This window comes from Gossypium hirsutum, chromosome D10 (genome assembly GCF_007990345.1).
Source record: "Gossypium hirsutum isolate 1008001.06 chromosome D10, Gossypium_hirsutum_v2.1, whole genome shotgun sequence".
In the NCBI taxonomy this organism is placed as follows: Eukaryota; Viridiplantae; Streptophyta; class Magnoliopsida; order Malvales; family Malvaceae; genus Gossypium; species Gossypium hirsutum.
The window spans coordinates 9,991,267-10,012,401 of NC_053446.1; the positions used below are offsets into that span (position 1 = coordinate 9,991,267).

Below are 21,135 nucleotides of genomic sequence, written 5' to 3' on the forward strand. Positions count from 1 at the left end.
ATGGTGATATTAAACTTACAACTGCATTGATTAGCCATCGTTGGACTCATTTTTGCAATAAGTTGTATGAAAAAATATGAGGTGAAGCGGATATATAATCCATAAATTAAAGTTTAAGTCGAAGCCTTAAATCGAGAAATCAAAATTACTTTGAAAAAGAATATCAAACCAAACAATAAGGATTCGAGTCTCCAATTAAATGACATACTTTGGACTTATTGAACGACTTACAAGGGTCTTATTGACATGCCACTTTACCGACTTATTTTTGATAAATTGTGTCATCTCTCGGTTGAATTCAAATACAAAATTTATTGGTTAATCAAACAGTACAACATGAAATTGAAAGTAGCAAGCGAGTCTCGAAAATTGCACATACAAAAACTAAAAAAAATTCGAATAGGCACATGACAATGTACGAACTTATAAGAATAAAATCAACTAATAACTTGAAAACAATTTTTAGTAGGACAAAAAATCTTACTTTACGACTCCATACTAAAAAAAAATTTCTGGTAAACTACGAACTAAAATAGTTTGGTCCTTTTGTTGTCACTCAAATATTTTCGTATAATGCAATGGAAATCAAAAGAGAAGAAACGTAATTGATATCATTAATTAGAGTTGAGTTTTTCTAATTCACAAGGCCACCAAAGAATTAAATTGTGGAATATGTTGTCAAGATTATTGACTAAGGGCCAACATTTAGACTTTTCATGCGGTTAATCCACGATTAAGGAAGAATTGGTGATTTGAGGTTGTTCCTCGATCTCTATAATCGGCTTATTAATAATTGAGAATACATTCATAGTCTATGATCAGTTCTAAAACCAAGACCAAACTTTCATTAATTTGATTCATTCTATTTAATTATGAATTCACTATTTATTTATTATTTCACTATTTTCAATTTTTATTTATTTTTTTAAACTTTAATTCTCCTTTATTTAATTTATGCATAATTGTAAAGATCATGAATGCGAAACCACTCACAAAGTACTCTGAGTGTGAGAAATTCGAACTCAATTAGATCAATCTTTGTGAGGTCAACCCTACATATATTGTGAATTTTATATTCTGTTTATTCGTAATATTTATTTTTTGGTGGATTCGGTATCTATCAATATATCAATTTATTATAATTTGTACAAATATTTTAATAGTTAATATATATTAGTTAGTTATTATTTGAATAGTGTTACTTTGTATTAAATATATGGAGTAAAATTATATTGTAGATTGAGTATGATAAAAAAATGTTTTGATTATGATTTAATTTTTTATTATAATAATATCTAAATTGTTAAATAAGTTAATATATTTTAATTATGTTTAAAAAATGCGATGAATACTACTTTATGCTATTAAAATAGTTAAAAATATATTATTTAAAAAATTAATTAAAAATTAAACGGATAAGATCATTTGTAACGCATATGACATTCGAAACTAGTATATACAAAATTACGAATTTGGAGAAACTTTTAAAATGATGAGAATGTAATTTATTCATCTTAAATTAAAAATGAGTTGGCGTGGTCTGATTGGAAATATAGTTGGGTGACATCATGAGATCAAATGATCTAATTTAAATGATCCATACAGTTGAGGTCATTAATTAGAGTCGAGTTCTTCTAGTTTACAAGACTGTCAAGAAATTAAACCGTGAAAGTTGGTATCAAAGTCATTCGCTTGATAAGAGTTAATTCTCGGGTTCTTTTTACAGTTAATTTACGATTAAAAAGGAATTGACGGTTTGAATTGTTCTGCTATCATAATAAGCAAGAAAAATTCATAGTCGGTGGTCAATTGAAACCGAGGCTGGAATTTTGATTAATTTGGTTCATTTTATTAATTTCGAATTCATTGTTTTATTATTTTTCAACTTTTTTATTTATTTAATTTCATTACACTTTAATTATCCTTTTTTTTTTTTATGCAGGACTCCAAAGATCGTGAGCACAAAACTACCCACGAAATACCACTCAATCGGACCAATTCCTATTGCAAATCCATCAACGAGAGATTGGGGATCTCAAAGTAACAATAATGGTGCAGCAAAATAAAAGGGCAGATGTGAAATCCAGTAGAGATTGATGTAACACAAAATCCATTACAATTTAGCCACCAACTACTCTTTCACAATCTTTGTCGTTCAGTTTAAACTTAAGCAACTTGTGCCTCCCATTCAGCTCACTTCCCATCTTCGTCTCGTATGCTTCTTCTCTGCCACTTGAGCTGAGCATGCTCCGCTCCTTTTCCCGCGCCAACACCAAACCTGAGTTTCTTCTGCAATCCAAACCCAGAGCCAGTGGCGGCGCTATTACCATTTCCCTCTTCTCGTCAGCCGTTGCTCAAAATCAAGCCTCACTCACCCCCATCACCTCAACACTCCTCCAAAAATGCAACTCTCTTGCCCAAGCCAAACTCATACATCAACAACTCCTTGTCCAGGGTCTCTACCAAGATTTCACTACCCGTCTCGTTTCCGCTTACCTCACCCACAATGCCCCTTCTCATTCCATCTCCATTCTCGAACGCTTAACCCCTTCTACCTCTGTGGTCTTCTGCTGGAACACTATTATTCGACGCTCCCTTCGCCTCGGCTTTTCCCATGACGTTCTTTCTCTCTTCCGCAGGATGCTAAGGCTCCACTGTCCTCCTGACCATTACACCTTCCCTTTTGTCCTCAAAGCCTGCGGCGAGCTTCCCTCCTTCCGCAGTGGCGCAGCTGTTCATGCTGTTGTCTCCACCACTGGATTTGACTCTAATGTCTTTGTTTGTAATGCGCTGGTGGCAATGTATGCTCGTTGCGGTGAGTTGGACGATGCGCGGCAGATGTTCGAGGAAATGCATTACAAAGGGATTTGTGATATCGTCTCCTGGAATTCTATTGTTGCTGCTTATACGCAAAGCAGGGATGCAAAGAATGCGGTGGAGTTGTTCCGAATAATGATGAATGACTCCGAAATCCACCCAGATATCGTCAGCCTTGTCAATGTGCTACCGGCTTGTGGATCTCTAGGCGCGTCTTTACATGGTATGCAACTGCATGCTTTTGCATTGAGGAGAGGTTTATTTGAGGATGTTTTTCTTGGCAATGCTTTGATGGATATGTATGCAAAATGTAGGATGATAGAGCAGGCAAATAAGGTTTTCGAAAGTACGGAGGTCAAGGATGTTGTTTCTTGGAATGCAATGGTTACTGGGTATTCTCAGGCTGGTAGGTTTGAGGAGGCTCTGGGTTTGTTTCAGAAGATGAGAGAGGAGAAAATTGAGTTGGATGTTGTGACTTGGAGTGCTGTGATTGCAGGCTATGCTCAAAAGGGTCATGGTTATGAAGCATTGGGGGTATTTAGGCAAATGCAACTTTGTGGTTCTAAACCCAATGTCGTTACGCTTGTGTCCGTTCTTTCAGGCTGTGCTTCTATTGCAGCATTACTTCAGGGGAAGGAAACTCACTGTTATGCAATCAAATGTGTTTTGAACTACGATTGGAATGATCCAGGAGAAGATCTCATGGTGATTAATGGTCTAATTGACATGTATGCTAAGTGCAAAAGTACAAATGTAGCTCGTTTAATGTTTGATTCAGTTGCACCAAGTGATAGGAATGTTGTGACTTGGACTGTCATGATTGGTGGATATGCACAGCATGGAGAAGCAAATGATGCATTGAAGCTCTTCTCTGAAATGCTTCAAGAAGGTAACTCTATGAAGCCAAATACTTTTACCATATGTTGTGCCTTGATGGCTTGTGCTCATCTGGCAGCACTAAGGTTTGGTAAGCAGATCCATGCTTACATATTACGCAATCGTTACGAATCTGTAATGTTGTTTATGGAAAATTGTCTCATAGATATGTATTCCAAATCCGGTGATATACATGCTGCTAGGGTCGTGTTTGACAATATGCAGCACAGGAATTCAGTTTCTTGGACGTCGTTACTAACTGGTTATGGTATGCATGGCTATGGAGAAGAAGCTATCAAGGTTTTGGATGATATGAGAGCAGCAGGTTTTGTTCCTGACGGTATTACCTTTCTTGTTTTACTCTATGTCTGCAGCCATTCAGGTATGGTTGACCAGGGAATCAGATTCTTTGAAAGCATGCATACTGAGTACAGTGTCACCCCTGAATTGGATCATTATGCTTGCATGGTTGATCTCTTAGGCCGTGCTGGTCGGTTTGGTCAAGCTCTGGAACTTGTTCACAGCATGCCCATGGAGCCAACCGCAATTGTATGGATTGCATTACTTAGTGGTTGTAGGATCCATGGAAATGTGGAACTTGGGGAATATGCTGCAGCCCAGCTTCAGGAATTGGGTTCAGAGAATGATGGGTCATATACATTGCTTTCAAACATATATGCTAATGCAAGGCGTTGGAGAGATGTGGCCAGGGTCCGATCTTTGATGAAATATTCAGGGGTCAAAAAGAGACCAGGTTGCAGCTGGGTCCAAGGAAAGAAAGGCACTGCAACCTTCTATGTGGGTGACAGGTCTCATCCACAATTTGAACAAATATACAAACTTCTTGCTGACTTAATTCAACGCATCAAGGCAATTGGGTTTGTTCCCGAGACAAACTGTGCACTTCATGATGTGGATGATGAAGAGAAAGGTGATCTTCTTTTTGAACATAGTGAGAAGTTAGCTCTAGCCTACGGCATTTTAGTCTCTACTCCTGGGGTGCCTATCCATATCACTAAGAACTTGCGTGTCTGCAGTGATTGCCATAATGCCTTTACTTACATATCCATGATCATTGATAATGAAATCATATTAAGGGATTCAAGTCGCTTCCATCATTTCAAGAGTGGATCTTGCTCCTGCAGAGGCTACTGGTGATACAAAATCATTGATGGCGAAGTGGGTTATGAGATTTGGCAATTGAAGAGGTCCGTCTGATAGGATGATCCCACAATGATGGAGTAAATCTGCTCCTAATATTGAGTGCAAACGGTACCATTTATATTTAGCTTCAACTAACATAACAATTAACACAACTATGGCCTAAGATGCAGAATTTATTCTGAAATGGCTTTATACAGGGGAAAGAAATTTCTGTAGCAACACAAACTTGATCGTCTAAAAAGGTAGATTTCATTCATGTAGAAATACAGGACAAAGCAATCTCTGATTCATTCCATGTCAAAAGGTAGTAGAGACGTGGGGATTGGCCCTCGGAATGGTAATAGGAACAGGCAATTCAGTTTCTTTCCGATAAGCTGCTGGCTATTTTATGTATGCTTCCGTTATGCATGTTTGAGGCTTGCTTAACAAACCCAATTGAGAATGTCTCATATTCTTTCTTTAGCATTAGCTAAATGCAGGTGTGAATTTGGATACCTGTAGATATTCGGTTTTACCTTTTACAAAATTGAATATTGCAGATTTAGATAATATTCATATCTGGATATTATCATTACTTTCTTCGACATATTCATCATCCGATTCCATTATACTTTTGTGGATAAAGGTTCTGATACTTGGAAGTCTTGAACATATTATTTGAATCCATTTTACTTTTATAGATAATAGATTTGAATCTGTTTTATTTTATTTAAAATTGTATATATTTTTTAAAATTTTCTAATTAAATTCAGTTGAAATTTGAAGTTGAAGCCTCTACTCAAGATTAAAGTGCTAGCTTTGTTGGATGTACAAGCGATTGATGCCTAGAATAGACGCAAGCAACGAGTAGTGTTGCAGATTATAATAAAATGTAGTATTAAAATCATAGGGTGGGAGCTCTTTCAGCAGTTCCAGCAATGACGGTGAGCAAGTTGTTCCCGAAAGGGTCACTGAGATGTTTGGCAAGGTTCTCAACGGGACCTTCTCCAGTGACATAGGCTTGGAAGTAGAAACCCAGCATGGCGAACATTGCCAGTCTACCATTTTTTATCTCTTTCACCTTGAGCAGAGCTGCTTGGTCAGGATTAGAGTCCGCCCGACCCGACGGCCTGCCCGAAATATGGGAGGGTTCGGGTAAAAATATAGGCCCGAAATATGAGTTTGGGCAAAAAAAGGGACCCGTTTAGAAAACGGGCCGGGCCTTGGGCATAACTTTTTTGGCCATGGCCCGGCCCGAATATAATAAATATATTTTTTTTATTTTTTTATTTTAAAATACTTTTTTTATTTTTTATTTTTAAAATAAAATTTTAGTTTTTATTAAAAAATGGGCCGGGCCAGGCCGGGCTCGGTCTTAGGAATTTTTCTTGGGCCAGGCTTGGACAAAATTTTAGGCTCATATTTTGGTTCGGGCCTAGGACGTGGGTCGAAAATTTTTTTTGGCTCAGCCCGAACCCGGCTTGGCCCGGCCCATGAACACCTCTCAGGATCCTTGGCCAGCCCAAGTGGGTCAAATGGATCTCCAGGGTGAAGCTTGTCCTCCAATTCCTAAATAAATTATGGCAAAATTTTGTTAATTAATTAATAATGTTTGGTTGGTAAAAAGTTACTATTCATAATAGTAATAGAGAGGCAGGCATATATATATATACACCAAGCCATTAATGATTCTATAATATTCAGCTCCACCAACAAGAACGATCTCCGCAATGACAGCAGCAATAAGGTTGATAGGGATATTCTTGCCGAAGTAGTTCAAGGTGTTACCATCCAGGAGAAGAGCTCCAGTCTGCAATGCAGGTATGGTGAATCAACGTTCAACCAACACATTTATTCCATATATATAGTTATAGTCCAAATAGTAAAGCTAAAACCTTGAACCAAACGGCTTCAGGGCCGCAGTTGGCACCAAATTTGTTAAAAGCTTCTGGGATGATGAATCCAGCTCCACCAAGCATCGCCCACATTGCATGTATCAGTTCAAATGCTCGATATCTGCATTCAATATATATATGTTCATTCCTTAAGTATTGTATTCATCCCTTAAAAGGAAAAGTATAACTTACTTGGCAAAGTCTTCTGGCTTCTTGCTCAGACCAAACGGATCGTATCCATAGCTGAATAAAATAAATATCATCATGAATGAATGTAGTCATATTTATAAATCTTATTCTAACTTAATAATACGCACTCTCCGGGGACTTGTCCAGTCAAGTACTCAGGGATCTCTGATCTGTCTAACAGCCCTTCCGGCAAGAAAATCCTTCTGTCGGGACCTGATTGAATATGCAACAAATGATCAAGTATATGCATTAAGTTGAATTGGTTTAGCCATAGGGTTGCAGCTAGCACATACCGTACCACTTAGCGAGCTCTTCATTGGCTGGGGAGACAGAAGCAACCTTAGACTTGGGAGGAGGTGCAGCCTGTTAGAGTTAATATAGTCAAAGCAGTTGTAATATAGTCAAAACCGTTGTACCGTTGTAAGTCTGTTAGCAGTTAGTCTGTTAGCAGTTAAAGATGATAGCAGTTAGAAAGGTTGCTGTAACGTCTGTCAGCTTCAGCTCTCATGCATGTATAAATACGTGCAACCTGCATGTATTAAGCAAGTCTTTGAATAAGATGTTTCTCTTCAGAGTTTTTTTCTTATAATTTCACATGGTATCAAATGTAAGTATCTCCTGGTTTTTTTTCCTTTTTTCTCTTTCGCTGTGCAGTTTTGTATTGGGCAAGATGACATCCAGTGCTTCTGATGGAGTTCTTGACAGTCGTTTCTTTTCAACAAAGCGTATTAGTGTTCTTCTTGATGATAATACGTATCTACTCTGGCGCCAGCAAGTTCTCTTGGCTGTGAAAGCGCATAAATTACAGCGCTTCTTGGATTCTCAAGAAACTCCGCCACCCTCGTTACTTGTCGATGATAATGGTGGTTCGTATGAAAATCCAGATTTTGCATTGTTTGAACAGCAGGATAGTGCCCTCGGTTCGTGGTTACTCTCTTCTATTAGTCAGACGGTGCTTCCTCATCTCATTGGCATGAATACTAGCGCCAAGATTTGGAATGCGGTTGTTGCTTTGTTTGGTAGTAAAACAACCTCTAAACTGATGGCATATCGTCGAGCGTTACACTCTCAACGCAAAGGTGACCTTGGCATGAAGGAGTTCTTGATGAAGGTTAAGGGTTGTTGTGACAATCTTGCTAGTTGTGGAGAAATCATTGGAGAGCATGAACACATTACTGCAATCCTTAATGGCCTACCTCCAGATTATGAATCAATTATCACAATTATTACGGCGAGTCAGATCCCCTACACGGTACAAGGAGTAACATCTATGCTTCTTGATACTGAGGCTCGTCAGCAGGTCGTAAGTACTGAAGTATCCAGCTCGGCAAACTTGGTGTTGAATGAGTCTTCTGATGATCCTGGTTCACTACCGGCTTATCAGCCATCATCTTCAGTTCGAGAACGTGGGCGAGGGCGTTCGTCTAGCTCAAGAATTCAATGTCAGCTTTGTGGGAAGGCTGGTCATCTTGTTGACCGCTGCTACCATCGTTTTGACTCATCATACAAGAGTAGCAACTATAGACCCCCTCCACAAGCAAATATGTGCATGACTGGTTCTAGTTCATCCGCACCTTGGAGTCCGTCTACACCTTGGTTTTCTTATCCTCAGCAAAGTCCTCCGTGGGGTTCTCCAGGTTGGTGTTTTCCTCCTCCTTCATCTGTCTGGCCTAACCCGTTCGTTGGTAGCTCTCCACAACAGGTTAGTATGCCCCAACAAGTCAGTATGCCATCTGCTGGTGTCACACCACCTCAAGCTTATGTTGCAACTCCTGAAACAGTAGCTGACAATGCATGGTATCCAGACTCTGGTGCAACACACCACCTCACCAATTCAGCTACTTTGGTTGGTGATGGTGGGTCATATAACGGACCAGGTAAGGTTTTTGTTGGTAATGGTTCTGCATTACCTGTTTTATCTACTGGGCAGTCCTCATTAATCACGAGATCTCGACCATTGTACATGCGATCTTTACTGCTTGTTCCTGGAATTACTAAAAATCTATTATCTGTGTCAAAGTTTGCTAAAGATAATCAGGTAATGTTTGAGTTCTTGCCTACTCAGTGCCAGGTGCGTGATTTAAGGACCAGAGAAGTGCTTCTTCGAGGGTTGGTGCATCATGGGTTATATAAGCTTCAACTCAACAAGTCTCCTGCACCTACAACTCTGTCTCATGCTGCTCAATGTCTTACAACAAGCACAAAGCTTCCTATTAGTGTTTGGCATGCTAGATTAGGCCATCCATGTAAAGCAACACTTACAAAAGCTCTTCTTCAGTGTAATATACAGTTTATAGACAGTAATAAATTTGTTGACTGTGTTGCCTGTCACTTGGGTAAAGAACGTAAGCTTCCGTTTTCAAAGTCATGCACTGAGTATTCCTCACCTTTGCAATTAGTAGTAGCTGATGTCTGGGGACCCGCTCCTGTTGTATCCAACGGTTTTCGCTACTATGTTGCATTCACTGATGCTTATTCACGCTACACATGGCTCTATTTTTTGAAGAATAAGTCTGATATTGCTACTGTATTTCCACAGTTTCACCTTCAAGCTGAGAGGATGCTTGGTACTAAGCTCAAAGTTCTACAAACTGATGGGGGAGGGGAGTTTCAGGCTTTGAAGAACTATTTGAGTCAACATGGGATTCTACAGAGGCTCACATGTCCATACACATCAGCTCAAAATGGGCTTGTCGAACGGAAACATCGCCAGGTAGTTGAAATCGGTCTGTCTATGCTAGCTCATGCCACTATGCCCTTGTTATTCTGGAATGAAGCATTTTGCAGTGCAATATTCTTGATTAATAGATTACCCTCTCAACCCTTAGGTGATATATCCCCATATGAAAAACTTTTTAAAACAAAGCCAAATTATTCTTTCCTTCGAACGTTTGGTTGTCTATGCCTTCCTAATCTGAGACCTTTCAACAAAACAAAATTACAATTTCGATCCACTCCCTGTGTTTTTCTTGGCTATTCTCCCTTGCACAAAGGTTACAAATGTAGAGACCCTACAGGAAAAATTTACATTAGCCGTCATGTCACATTTAATGAAGCTATTTTTCCCTATAAAACTCATACCTCAATAGTCAAGCCGTCCATATCTAACACTTCACAAATAAATTCAAAACTGTTTGTCATAAAGCCTAGTCCTGTAGCTCATCATAACACCTCACCTAATATCATTTCTACTAATATTTCTTCAACACCTGTCTCATCTACTCCAACAACTACAATGCCTATTTCACAGCCCACTTATTCAACATTAGCTCACTCACCATCCACCTCACCCATATTACCTACGGCTTTATCACATATACCAACACAACCTTCTTCTTCCACGTTAGTCCAATTACCGTCCACTCCATCCATATCACCTTCAGCCTCACCACCTATTCCAATACAAACCACTCATTCTGTCCCAACAAATACTCATTCCATGATCACAAGGAGTAAAGTTGGCATTTTCAAACCAAAAGCTTATCTGAGCGAGGTGTCTACTTCTTCAAGTGATGTTCCTTCTGACATACATGCTGCAATGAAGTTTGAATGCTGGCAAACGGCAGTACACAGTGAGTTACAAGCCTTGAGTCGTAATAATACATAGACTCTCTGCTCCCTTCCTGAGAATAGACGGGCAATCGGGTGTAAGTGGTTGTTTAAAATTAAAAAGAAGGCTGATGGTTCTATTGACAGGTACAAAGCAAGATTAGTTGCAAAAGGTTTTTCTCAACATGCAGGGTTTGATTTTCATGATACCTTTAGTCCTGTTGTTCGAGCTTCTACCATTCGGACCATTCTTGCATTAGCAGTTATGCAGGGGTGGGTTGTGCGTCAAGTTGATATCAACAATGCTTTTCTCAATGGCGAGCTTACTGAGGAAATATATATGGAGCAACCACCTGGTTTTGAAGTTCTGAATGCCTCTGGTCAGTCACTTGTGTGTAAGTTAAATAAGGCACTTTATGGCTTGCGTCAAGCTCCTCGAGCATGGTTTCAAACGCTCAAACAGTACCTTGTCACTGAGCTTGGCTTCCATGCATCAAAAGCAGATTCATCTTTGTTCATTCGGGTGTCTACTGAGAATTACATGCTACTAATGGTGTATGTAGATGACATCGTGATCACTGGTAGCAGTAGTCAAGATATAGATGCAATGGTTCGTCGTTTGCATGATAAGTTTGCCCTTAAGGATATGGGAAATCTTAGTTATTTTTTGGGAATTGATGTTCAACATACGTCCCAAGGAATGTTACTCAGTCAGAAGAAGTACATTACTGAACTGCTACTCAAGACTGGCATGCTTGGTGCAGCCTCTACACCAACGCCCATGGTCGTCACTCCTAAGTTGGCGGTTTCAGATGGAAGCTCTCCCTTTACAGATGTGCATTTGTATAGTAGTACAGTGGGCATGCTTCAATATGTCTGCATTACTAGACCAGATTTATCATTTTGTGTGAACAAACTGAGTCAGTACATGAGCTCTCCTATTGTCACTCATTGGAAAGCTGTAAAACGGGTCTTACGGTACTTGGCTGGCACTATGGATCATGGTTTGTATTTTGAAGCAGGATCGTTGGAACTGGTGTGTTATTCAGATGCTGACTGGGCCTCCTCAATTGAAGATCGACGGTCTACGTCGGGGTATGTGGTGTACTTAGGATCAAATCCAATTACCTGGTGCTCAAAGAAACAGCCTGTGGTATCCAGGTCATCTGCTGAAGCAGAATACCGTAGCCTTGCCAATTGCGTATCTGAGTTACTATGGATCAAACAACTACTGGATGAAGTCCGGATTTCTTTGACTAAGCTGCCAATTGTATGGTGTGATAATTCTTCTGCAGTTTCAATTACTGAAAATCCCACACATCATGCTAGGATGAAGCATGTGGAAATAGATCATCATTTTGTTCGAGAAAAAGTTCATGCTGGAATGTTGCAAGTGAATTTTGTTCCATCTGCTCAACAGATTGCTGATGGTCTCACTAAACCAATACCTCCTAAACTGTTTGTCTCTTTTCGACGTGCTCTTCAAGTGCTGTCAGTAAGTGAAATTAGTGATCAAAAGTCCAAAGAAATGTTAAGGGAATGTTAGAGTTAATATAGTCAAAGCAGTTGTAATATAGTCAAAACCGTTGTACCGTTGTAAGTCTGTTAGCAGTTAGTCTGTTAGCAGTTAAAGATGATAGTAGTTAGAAAGGTTGCTGTAACGTCTGTCAGCTTCAGCTCTCATGCATGTATAAATACGTGCAACCTGCATGTATTAAGCAAGTCTTTGAATAAGATGTTTCTCTTCAGAGTTTTCTTCTTATAATTTCACACAGCCTTCTTCTTGGAGAAAAGAGCCACGGTCTTGAATGTGTCGGAGCTTGAGGGTGTGGGAGCTGATGACTTGGCCCAAACACTGAAATTCAGAGGGTTACCTAGCATTTCAGATTTAGCGAGGGAAGGAGCTAATGGGGCCATGTTGGCGGAGGAGTAGGGAAGGAAGATGAAATGGATACTATAATTAAAGTGGATGTGGATGTTTTCATAGGCTGGCTCATGAGAAATCTGATAGGAGGGTCTATGGTGGTGTGGCAGATCATGGTGCTGACGTGGAACGAAGGCCTCTGCTCCTTCTAGATTGCTACCTCTGGTTTGGATAAGTGGTGGTACAGTTACTACATGTTTTGCATTTGCATTTGGTCTCACTACCCCACATGAATTTCTTTTTTTATTTTTCTTTTTTGAATTTATTATGCGGATGTTATTCCATCTCTTCAGGTATAATCATAATTTTAACTCTTAATTTTTACATTTTTATCAATTTCATCCTTATTTTTGCGTCTTATTCTTTAAGTTAAATTTTGCTTTCAAACCTTAAAAAATTTTGAATTTGATCGCCAACCTTTCAAAAAGAATCAATTTGTTTTTTAATAAAAAATACCAACTAAAACGTTAAATTTAAACATGGTAATCCATTTGTACTTCATGCAATTTTTTTTAAAATTTTATTATAATTTTATATTTTTTAAATTATTTGTTGACGTGGCTATAAGACAAATAGTGTTTTATTTTATTTGGCATTATGACAAATTTAGTCCTCAATTTTTACATGTTTTGTCAATTTAACCTTAATTCTTTTTTAGCTAAATTTGATCATTAACCTTTCAAAAAGAATCAATTTGTTCTTTTTTAAATGTTAACTAAAACATTAATTTTTTAATGATATTGACATGGCAACTCGTCTAGCAATATACATGTATTTTATGTTGAGATGTCATTATTTATTTTATATGCCACGTCAACAAATAATTTAAAATTTATAAAATATTCATAAATTTAAATATATATATAAAGTTCATAAAAGTTGAAAATAAAAAAGCATGAGTACACATGATTGCCATGCGTACTATCTTATTTAAAACTTTTAATGTATTAGTCAATACTTTAAAAAGAATAGCAATTCCTATTCGATTGTTTTTGAAAAGCTAATGATCAAATTTAACTATTGATAAAAGGTTGAAGGTCAAATTTAATTTTAAGAAAATAAGGGTCAAATTGATAAATAATACAAACATCAAGAGTTACATTTGGAATTATACCTTCTGACAATAGTTTTGCAACTAAAATGTCTAATTTAATTTTCAAACCCTACAAATTCTTCCTAAAACAACATATTTTCATTTGTAGTACCAGTATAATGCTAAAGTATTGTAATATTATAATATAAAGGGTCAAAGGGATAAATATCAAAATTATACATGAACATTGCTTTTGTGTAATTTTATACACAAATTTTCTATTTAATCTAATTTTCACAAATTATTAACACAATTGTTGGTATTGCATTGTTTTATGTTTATATATTGCATACAAAAATATTTATATTTATCCCATATAAAAATAAATTGATATATTTATTTCTTTAAATATACTTGATTGAATCGAAATTAAAATTTCATGTATATATTTGAACTACAATCAAAGTTTCACATGTATAAATACATGTACCAAATTAAAATTCATGTATCAAATTACACATTACATTAAAAATGATGTATAATTTTGATATTCATCCCTGACTACAAACAAAAATGAAATGAAAGATCCATGATGATTATAATGAACACCCTCGGCGACTCTTGAACATGCAAGCTTATTAATCTTGGTTGACTTAATGAAATATAGTGAAAGAATATTTTAAGCGATCCTCTCTCTAGGTTGGTCCGTGATTTAGACGAAACCATAAACTTTAGTGCAGTTAGAGAAGATGGAGTTTGAAGAGAGAAAAAAAACTGATGATGTAATAAAAATCATTGCCATATTCCAGCCAAGGATTGTCTGAGATAGCTATACGACAATCTCTTATGTTGGATTATTCAAAACATTATTCCAATACCATGCCTTCCTTAACCTACTACAAAAATTCATAATAGGATAGATGCTGATTTCGGAAACCCTAAAAATTTCTTCCTCCTTCATTCCTTCCAAGCTTTTCATGGCACATTACAACAACACCCAGTTCCACTCTTTCCCTCAAACAGTGTAGTGCTGTTGGATGGTGTCAATGTCCAGTCCTTTGAGTTTAACTACAGATTCAACGTGCCCTTTGAGTGTATGAAGTTCCCTCAACCTTGCTACTTCGGCACGCTTCCTCGCTTGTTCAGCAATCTCTGACAGTTCTCTATAGTTGGTCTCCTCGTTGTAGAGCTGTGTCATTTCAGGTGGTGTCAAGCCATGAAGGGTGCGCTGTGCCATTGCCCATTGTGCCTCCCTCTCTCCTTTTCCATAATCCTTCTTTGTTGTGAAGGCAGTCTATATAGATTGATATCAAACATCAATACTTATTTGTACGAGGAAAAAAACTTGTTTTGAAAGGAGTGATTTGATTAGAGTCGATTAGATACCTTGTTTTGAAGTAAATTATGCCAAGCCTTTCCACTCAAAGAATAGCGAATCAAGAACTTGAGTACGTCAAGTGGGACGTAGAAGACTAGACTGTAGAGCCAGATAACGCCAGCCCAACCCCAGCCAATGCCTTTGATTCTGGCAAAGCCCCAGTTTGCATAAACAGCAAGGAGTGTAGCTATCTAAAATGGTGAATCCAAAAACCAAAAGTTTATACCAATTCTAGCTACAATTATATATATATTCTAACAAATTGAAGTGGAATTTTATATATTCATATATATAACTCACGAGTTGGGCCAAAATGAAGGCAACCACGAGGAGGAGACCAGGACGTTCGATGAACGACCAACTTCGAGAACGAGTGACAAAAATGAGTGCCTGACTCACTATGCTCACTTGGAGGTAGATAGCAGCTGTAAGTTCATCTTGATTGTGCCTAATGGATCTTACCCCAAACTTGTCCTGCACTTATTATTATTATTATCAACCTTTAGATGTTTCCAGTGGATGTTTGGTTCTTCTTGTTATGGTTTTATAAAGAGTGTTTGATGTTTTTCTTACCTGAAAGAAGTTGGAATCGTTAGCAGCCCAGAAGAAAACAACAGTCATGCAAGCAAGGTAGGTACCGAGGACAATGCCCATGGCAAATATCTCCTTGAGCTTCCATGAGTCAGGCATAGGAGATGGCTTAACCCTGTCCTTGGAAATGGTCATAATGGTTCCATCGTTCAGTATGGCAATGATCAAAACCATGAAAGGCGAAAAATCGAACTTCCAAATAAGAGCAAGGAGCATAAACCCTAACACGATTCGGATAGTAATGGAGACGGCATAGATGGTATAGTTTTTCATTCTCTGAAATATGGCTCTGCTTGTTAGAACAGCACTCACAATGACACTAAGTCCTGGTTCTGTTAGCACTATATCTGATGCACCACGAGCTGCATCAGTTGCATCATCCACTGCAATTCCAATGTCTGCCTTCTTAAGCGCTGGTGCATCATTCACACCATCTCCAGTCATGCCACAAATATGATTCCTTTGCTGTAGCCTCTTAACAATCTCATATTTGTGCTCTGAATGAGGAAAATAGTGAGTTTTCAAAGACCATAAAACTAATATTGCATTTCAGAAAAATAAAAATGAACATACCAGGGAAAACGCCTGCAAAGCCATCAGCCTTCTCAATAAGCTCATCAACACCGATCGTATCGATTGTGTCACCCTTATTTTGGCCAAGGAGAGCAGATGATGGATACATGTTGGTTCCCATACCAAGCCTGCGACCAGTTTCTTTGCCAATGGCTAGTTGATCACCAGTGATCATCTTGACATTGACACCGAGATTTAGGGCCCGACGAATTGTCTCCGCACTATCATGCCTTGGAGGATCGAACAGTGGCAGTATACTCACAAATTCCCATGCTTCTCCTTGGGCATCCTTGTTTTTTTCTTTCACAGTCTACAATATCAAAATGTCCATTTCATAATGACCTTTTTCTTTCCATTATTGAAATTAAGTTTGGGAGAAAGAACACAGAATATTACTTGTCTAGCCACAGCAAGAGAGCGAAGCCCTCGATCTGCAAAGTTAGCAATGATATCATGAGTTCTCCTCTTCACATCATCTCGGAGATTGCATAGATCAATAATCTGATTTTATGTCAAGTAATAACAACACGAAGTTACAACCGCAACTGTAATTTAAATCCCGGAGATGATATGAAAAGCATTGGTACAATGTAAGTCTATCCATTTACCTGCTCTGGAGCACCTTTGCTGACTCGATGCCAACTACCGTCAGCCTCGATATACGTCATGGCTGTACGCTTGTCTACTGGGTTAAACGGAAAGAAATGGACCTCGGTAATGCCTGCTCTGGCCTGCAAATCAATTGAACATTGAAGACTGATGAGCAAAAACATAATGAAAGGGGGTTGTTTTTGTCAATCTTAGCTGACCTCTTTTGGATCACCTAGCATTCCAACAATACAGGCATCAATAGCATCTTGATTCTCAACCCTGGAAGCCCTTGCCGCTAGTAGAATAACCATGTCCTTGTCAACATCGTTTGTGAAAACCTGAAATCTCACAACATGGTTCTCTGTGAAGGGATGAATACATCATCAATCCATAATTGATGTTAACTTCCAATTCAAGGACCAACCTCGACTAAGGACTTGTCTACAGTAAGCTTGTTGAGAGTAAGTGTCCCAGTCTTATCACTGCAGAGTACATCCATTCCTGCCATTTCTTCAATAGCTGTCATTCTCTTAGTGATAGCTCCTTGTTGTGAAAGCCGGTGAGATCCAATGGCCATTGTCACAGATAAAACTGTTGGCATGGCAATTGGAATTCCTCCAATGAGAAGCACCAGCAGATTATCGATTCCGTCTCTGTACCTGCGCTGTTGGATTGGATACATCACCACTATCTCAATAAGCATCCCTACCCCAATTGAGCATATACAGAAGTTTCCAATTGCTGTCAACACCTAATGAAACAATCACCATTTAGTGCACATCAAGCATAAGATATGTTGCTCAGACTTGATTTTATCAGACACATGTATGTTCAAGCTTTTTCATATATTTGGAAGTTCCTTTTAGGATCATATCCCAATATTCATATTCAGACATGCAACGCACGAAGAAAAATGAAGATCCTTATAGTTTTCATCTTCACCATAAAAGAGGTTATTTGCTGGAAAACAGCTCCTGAGATTACCTGCTGGAAGTGCCCTACGTTGTTGGTGCTATCAACAAGGTGAGCAGCTTTTCCGAAGAAAGTGTGCACGCCGGTGGCAATAACAACAGCCTCTAACTCCCCTTGCTTGACGGTAGAACCAGAGAATACCTCATCCCCTGCATTCTTGTTTACAGGCAAAGACTCACCAGTAAGGGCGGACTGATCAATCTTGAGTGGATCACCTTCAAGGAGACGTGCATCTGCCGGGACAATATCTCCCAATTTAATGCTGATGATGTCTCCTGGTACCAGTATCGCAGCTTCTTTTTCGCTCCACTTTCCATCTCTTAGGACCTTCAATCATTCAAACATGCAAAAATGGTTAGAGACATTAGAAACATTCAAACAAGTAAGTTCTACTTAAATTGAAGTTATTGATGTTCCTAAGCACCTTTGTTTTGGGGGCAAGACCGGCCATAAGTGCTGCAGCAGCATTGCCTGCATTGTTTTCTTCAATGAAGCTAATAGTTGAATTGATCAAGAGCAATGCCACAATACCAATGAAGTCTTGCCAGTCTGGGGGCTTGCCCTGAATTTTGTCCATGGAATTAGAGATTTCATATCGAAGTGAATTAGTTCAAGTACAAGAGAAAGAAAGAAAGAGCGATAAGCATACTCCTCCATTAGCCAAAGCAATGGCCATAATAGCTGCAATCTCCATCACCCATGACAGAGGATTCCACATAAATCCCAAGAACTTCAAAACCTTGCTGTCCTGTTTAATGTAGTTTTTTAAAGATTTTCAGTTTTTTTTTTCATAAACAAAATGGAAAGAAGAGAAAATAAAGAGGGTTAAATTAGGGTGTTTGCCTGTTTCTCTTCAAGCTTGTTAGGACCAAAGATATGCAGCCTTTTTTGGCCTTCCTCACTTGATAAGCCATCTCTGGTGCATTTCAACTTTTGAAACACTTCATGGACAGGAATTCGCTCCTGCATTGAAAGTTGGAAATCAAACTCTAAACTTGGAATGAAATTATAAACAAGAAATGAATATTGATAAAAAAACTATATATTTGAATTAAATTCCGTAAGAAAATTTACCAGAAACAAAAGAAAACACTTACAAGGTCGATGGTCTCATTCTTGATATCTTCCAAGCCGACGCTGGTTTCCGCCATCTTTCTCTCTTCTTCAAATTACTTTCCTAGAAAAATAAATTTAAAAAAGAAAAAAGAAAATGCAGTCTCTTTCTTTCTTTCTTTCTTTTATCTTTGCATGCAAAGCAAAAAAAGTACACGTTAAACTTTCAGCTACTTCTTTTTTAACTCTTTTTTCAAAGAAAATGAAATCAAGAAGAACAACTTAATTACTAGTTTTCTATTTTGTTTTTTTTTTTTTGGTTTTTGTTAATGAGTAATTTGTAAAGATTAATTAGTTGGGGTTGGTATAGTACAAGAAAAAAATATACATATAACAGAGAGAAAATGAAAGTTGTGGGGATCTATATATTGGAAAAGTGGTGAAGGTGTTGGGAATAGAGAGAGTGTAAACGAGCGAAGGAGCGGGAGTTTCTTGGTCGACGCAGCCCAGGTCATTCGGCTATCACTTTCTCTTCAACTCACGTTTTTCTTAACCCATAAAGCTCACGATTAATTGGGTCTCTTTTTTATTATTAGCCCCATGATATGATTCCATGCAACCATTTAAGCATTGGGTTTAATATAGAATGGAGGATGCTTCAGTGTAGGTGTAGCCCCATGAGATGATTTAGATGGAATCATTTAAGCATGAAATATGTTTGACACACTTAATTGCATATGTAGTGGCTATAAATTAATGATATATTTTTTTCTTTTTTAATTCTTAAATTAAAAATAATTATATACTTGAATATGTTTATTAAAAAACATATTACCATCCTGATTAAGTTATAACTCAATTGGCATGGGCATTCTTACCAATGAAGAAGGACATGGGTTCAAGTGGAATGAAGTGTATTATCCTCTTATTTATGGGTTAGGAGTGGTTATGGGTAGTTATAGGCATTGTTTCATAAAAAACACATATAATCAAAATCTATAATAAAACTGTTCAAAAAAATATTATCATATTCGTTTGATCAGTAGGTTTTGTTCAATTTATTTTGGTTTTTTGTCCATTTATGCATCATATTCATTTTATTTTATTTTGTAAAAACTCGAATATATATTTATAATTATAGTGTACTTGTGATTGTGCATGTGGTTGCACTATATTTATACTTGTTGTCTCTTAATAAATCTCCAACATTTTTTCACTTGACCAATATGATAAATCCAATATCTATATGTTAATCTAGTCTAATTCTCACTCCATTAAAGATTCATTAGCATGAATCATGACAATAGCATTCTTTTTTTTATATACAATATTAGAGGTGAGGATGGTGGTTACACTGTTTGAACTTATGTTAAACGAATATCTGATAGAAGTTTTAATCATTGCTATATATAGGTCAAGACATGACAATCATATTCCAATGCAAGTTGTTATACCCTCTTTGGCTTGGGACATGTGCATCTAGCAAGCCTGCTGAAAATGCCCACAAGCAACCCTCCGCTCTCTATTGTCCGAGTGGTCATCAGATGACTAGTGTCTTGTAAGTCCTACTACCATCCAACCTCTCGATCTCCTTGGAAGGGTCCTAATCACCCACTCTTGAGGATAAGTCGTTCACCCCTGTGAATGAACTACCCTCTCCCTTAGAAAGGCCTTATCCATCTATCTTTATGAATAGGCCACTCACTCCTCAAAGCACCTGTTTTTCTAGTGTGAACACTTTTCTTAATGTGAACATGCCCTTTAGGCCTACAATTCAAAATGAATGATAAAATGAGCCCCATCACATGCAACCCTCTATGCATTCCACAATGATGACTTTTTGGTAACAAGTTCACCACCTCAGCACTACCTACCTGAGGACCTCCACTATATATGCCTTTCAGCACAATGGAGAAAGGATCGACCCTTAAGTACTCATATCCACCTTATTATCCTCAACCTCCTTACTTACATACCTCCATCGGCTCTCTGCCCTACTAGGGTGAATCGACCTTCTTTAGCACCATGATATCCTCCTTCCTGACTTTTTCCTTATTGGTACCCTCATCAACAATAGGTGCTGTGAGCATGAAAAGTCACCATAGCTTCCTTTTCACATATTGATGCTCCCCTTAACCCAGCAAACCCAACCAACTCTACCAACCCATTAGACTCCTCAACTCCAGTTAACACCATTTATCCCGTTACTTTTAACTCCCCTTCAATCCAAAACCCTACTACCACAACTCAACCACTAGCATCCTTTCAGACTTCCAATCCCCTTTATTAGAATCTATGGTTGTTCTCTCAGTCTGCTCAACTCCCATAAATTTTCTAACCATTTCCACCATTATCCCAGTTATTCCCAACGACCTTACTGCCGTCAGTTTTTAGCCTTACTTCACCAACATCCTTCAATTCTCAGCCAACCTCTAGTGTCACGGGGTTAGAACTTTAGCCTCACAATTCATGCAGCATTAGGTGAATTTTTCACTTCAAAAACATCTAAGTCAACCTAACTCCCAACAATTAAATATTCAAGCAGAATTCC

At 38.0% G+C, this 21,135-nt stretch overlaps 3 protein-coding genes across 4 annotated transcripts; 1 reads left to right on the top strand and 2 right to left on the bottom strand.

The window, feature by feature from the left end:
• The first annotated feature begins 1,968 nt into the window (after positions 1–1,968).
• Positions 1,969–5,280, top strand: LOC107914368 (pentatricopeptide repeat-containing protein At5g16860). The gene is made up of 2 exons (XM_016843268.2): positions 1,969–4,965; positions 5,055–5,280. The coding sequence occupies exon 1, from the start codon at positions 2,245–2,247 to the stop codon at positions 4,849–4,851; it is 2,607 nt and encodes an 868-aa protein (XP_016698757.2). The 5' UTR covers positions 1,969–2,244; the 3' UTR covers positions 4,852–4,965; positions 5,055–5,280.
• Positions 5,281–5,533: 253 nt separating this feature from the next.
• Positions 5,534–7,170, bottom strand: LOC107915711 (chlorophyll a-b binding protein CP26, chloroplastic). The gene is made up of 6 exons (XM_016844843.2): positions 7,049–7,170; positions 6,924–6,974; positions 6,732–6,852; positions 6,512–6,646; positions 6,336–6,405; positions 5,534–5,931 (listed from the first exon to the last, which is right to left on the bottom strand). Exons 1-6 carry the CDS (start codon positions 7,168–7,170, stop codon positions 5,741–5,743), a joined length of 690 nt encoding a protein of 229 aa, XP_016700332.2. The 3' UTR covers positions 5,534–5,740.
• Positions 7,171–14,229: 7,059 nt separating this feature from the next.
• LOC107915309 (plasma membrane ATPase 4) lies at positions 14,230–19,161 on the bottom strand. Of its 2 annotated transcripts, none has more exons than XM_041103073.1 (14): positions 18,629–19,161; positions 18,375–18,494; positions 18,181–18,279; positions 17,956–18,093; positions 17,544–17,858; positions 16,984–17,223; positions 16,778–16,897; positions 16,577–16,699; positions 16,365–16,469; positions 15,969–16,278; positions 15,378–15,892; positions 15,105–15,278; positions 14,813–14,995; positions 14,230–14,720 (listed from the first exon to the last, which is right to left on the bottom strand). In XM_041103073.1, the coding sequence occupies exons 1-14, from the start codon at positions 18,680–18,682 to the stop codon at positions 14,442–14,444; spliced, it is 2,775 nt and encodes a 924-aa protein (XP_040959007.1). In that variant the 5' UTR covers positions 18,683–19,161; the 3' UTR covers positions 14,230–14,441. The 2 variants fall into 2 exon arrangements, with proteins under 2 accessions (XP_040959007.1, XP_040959006.1); XM_041103072.1 differs by having other exon boundaries at positions 16,984–17,310; positions 18,629–19,159.
• Positions 19,162–21,135: the final 1,974 nt, after the last annotated feature.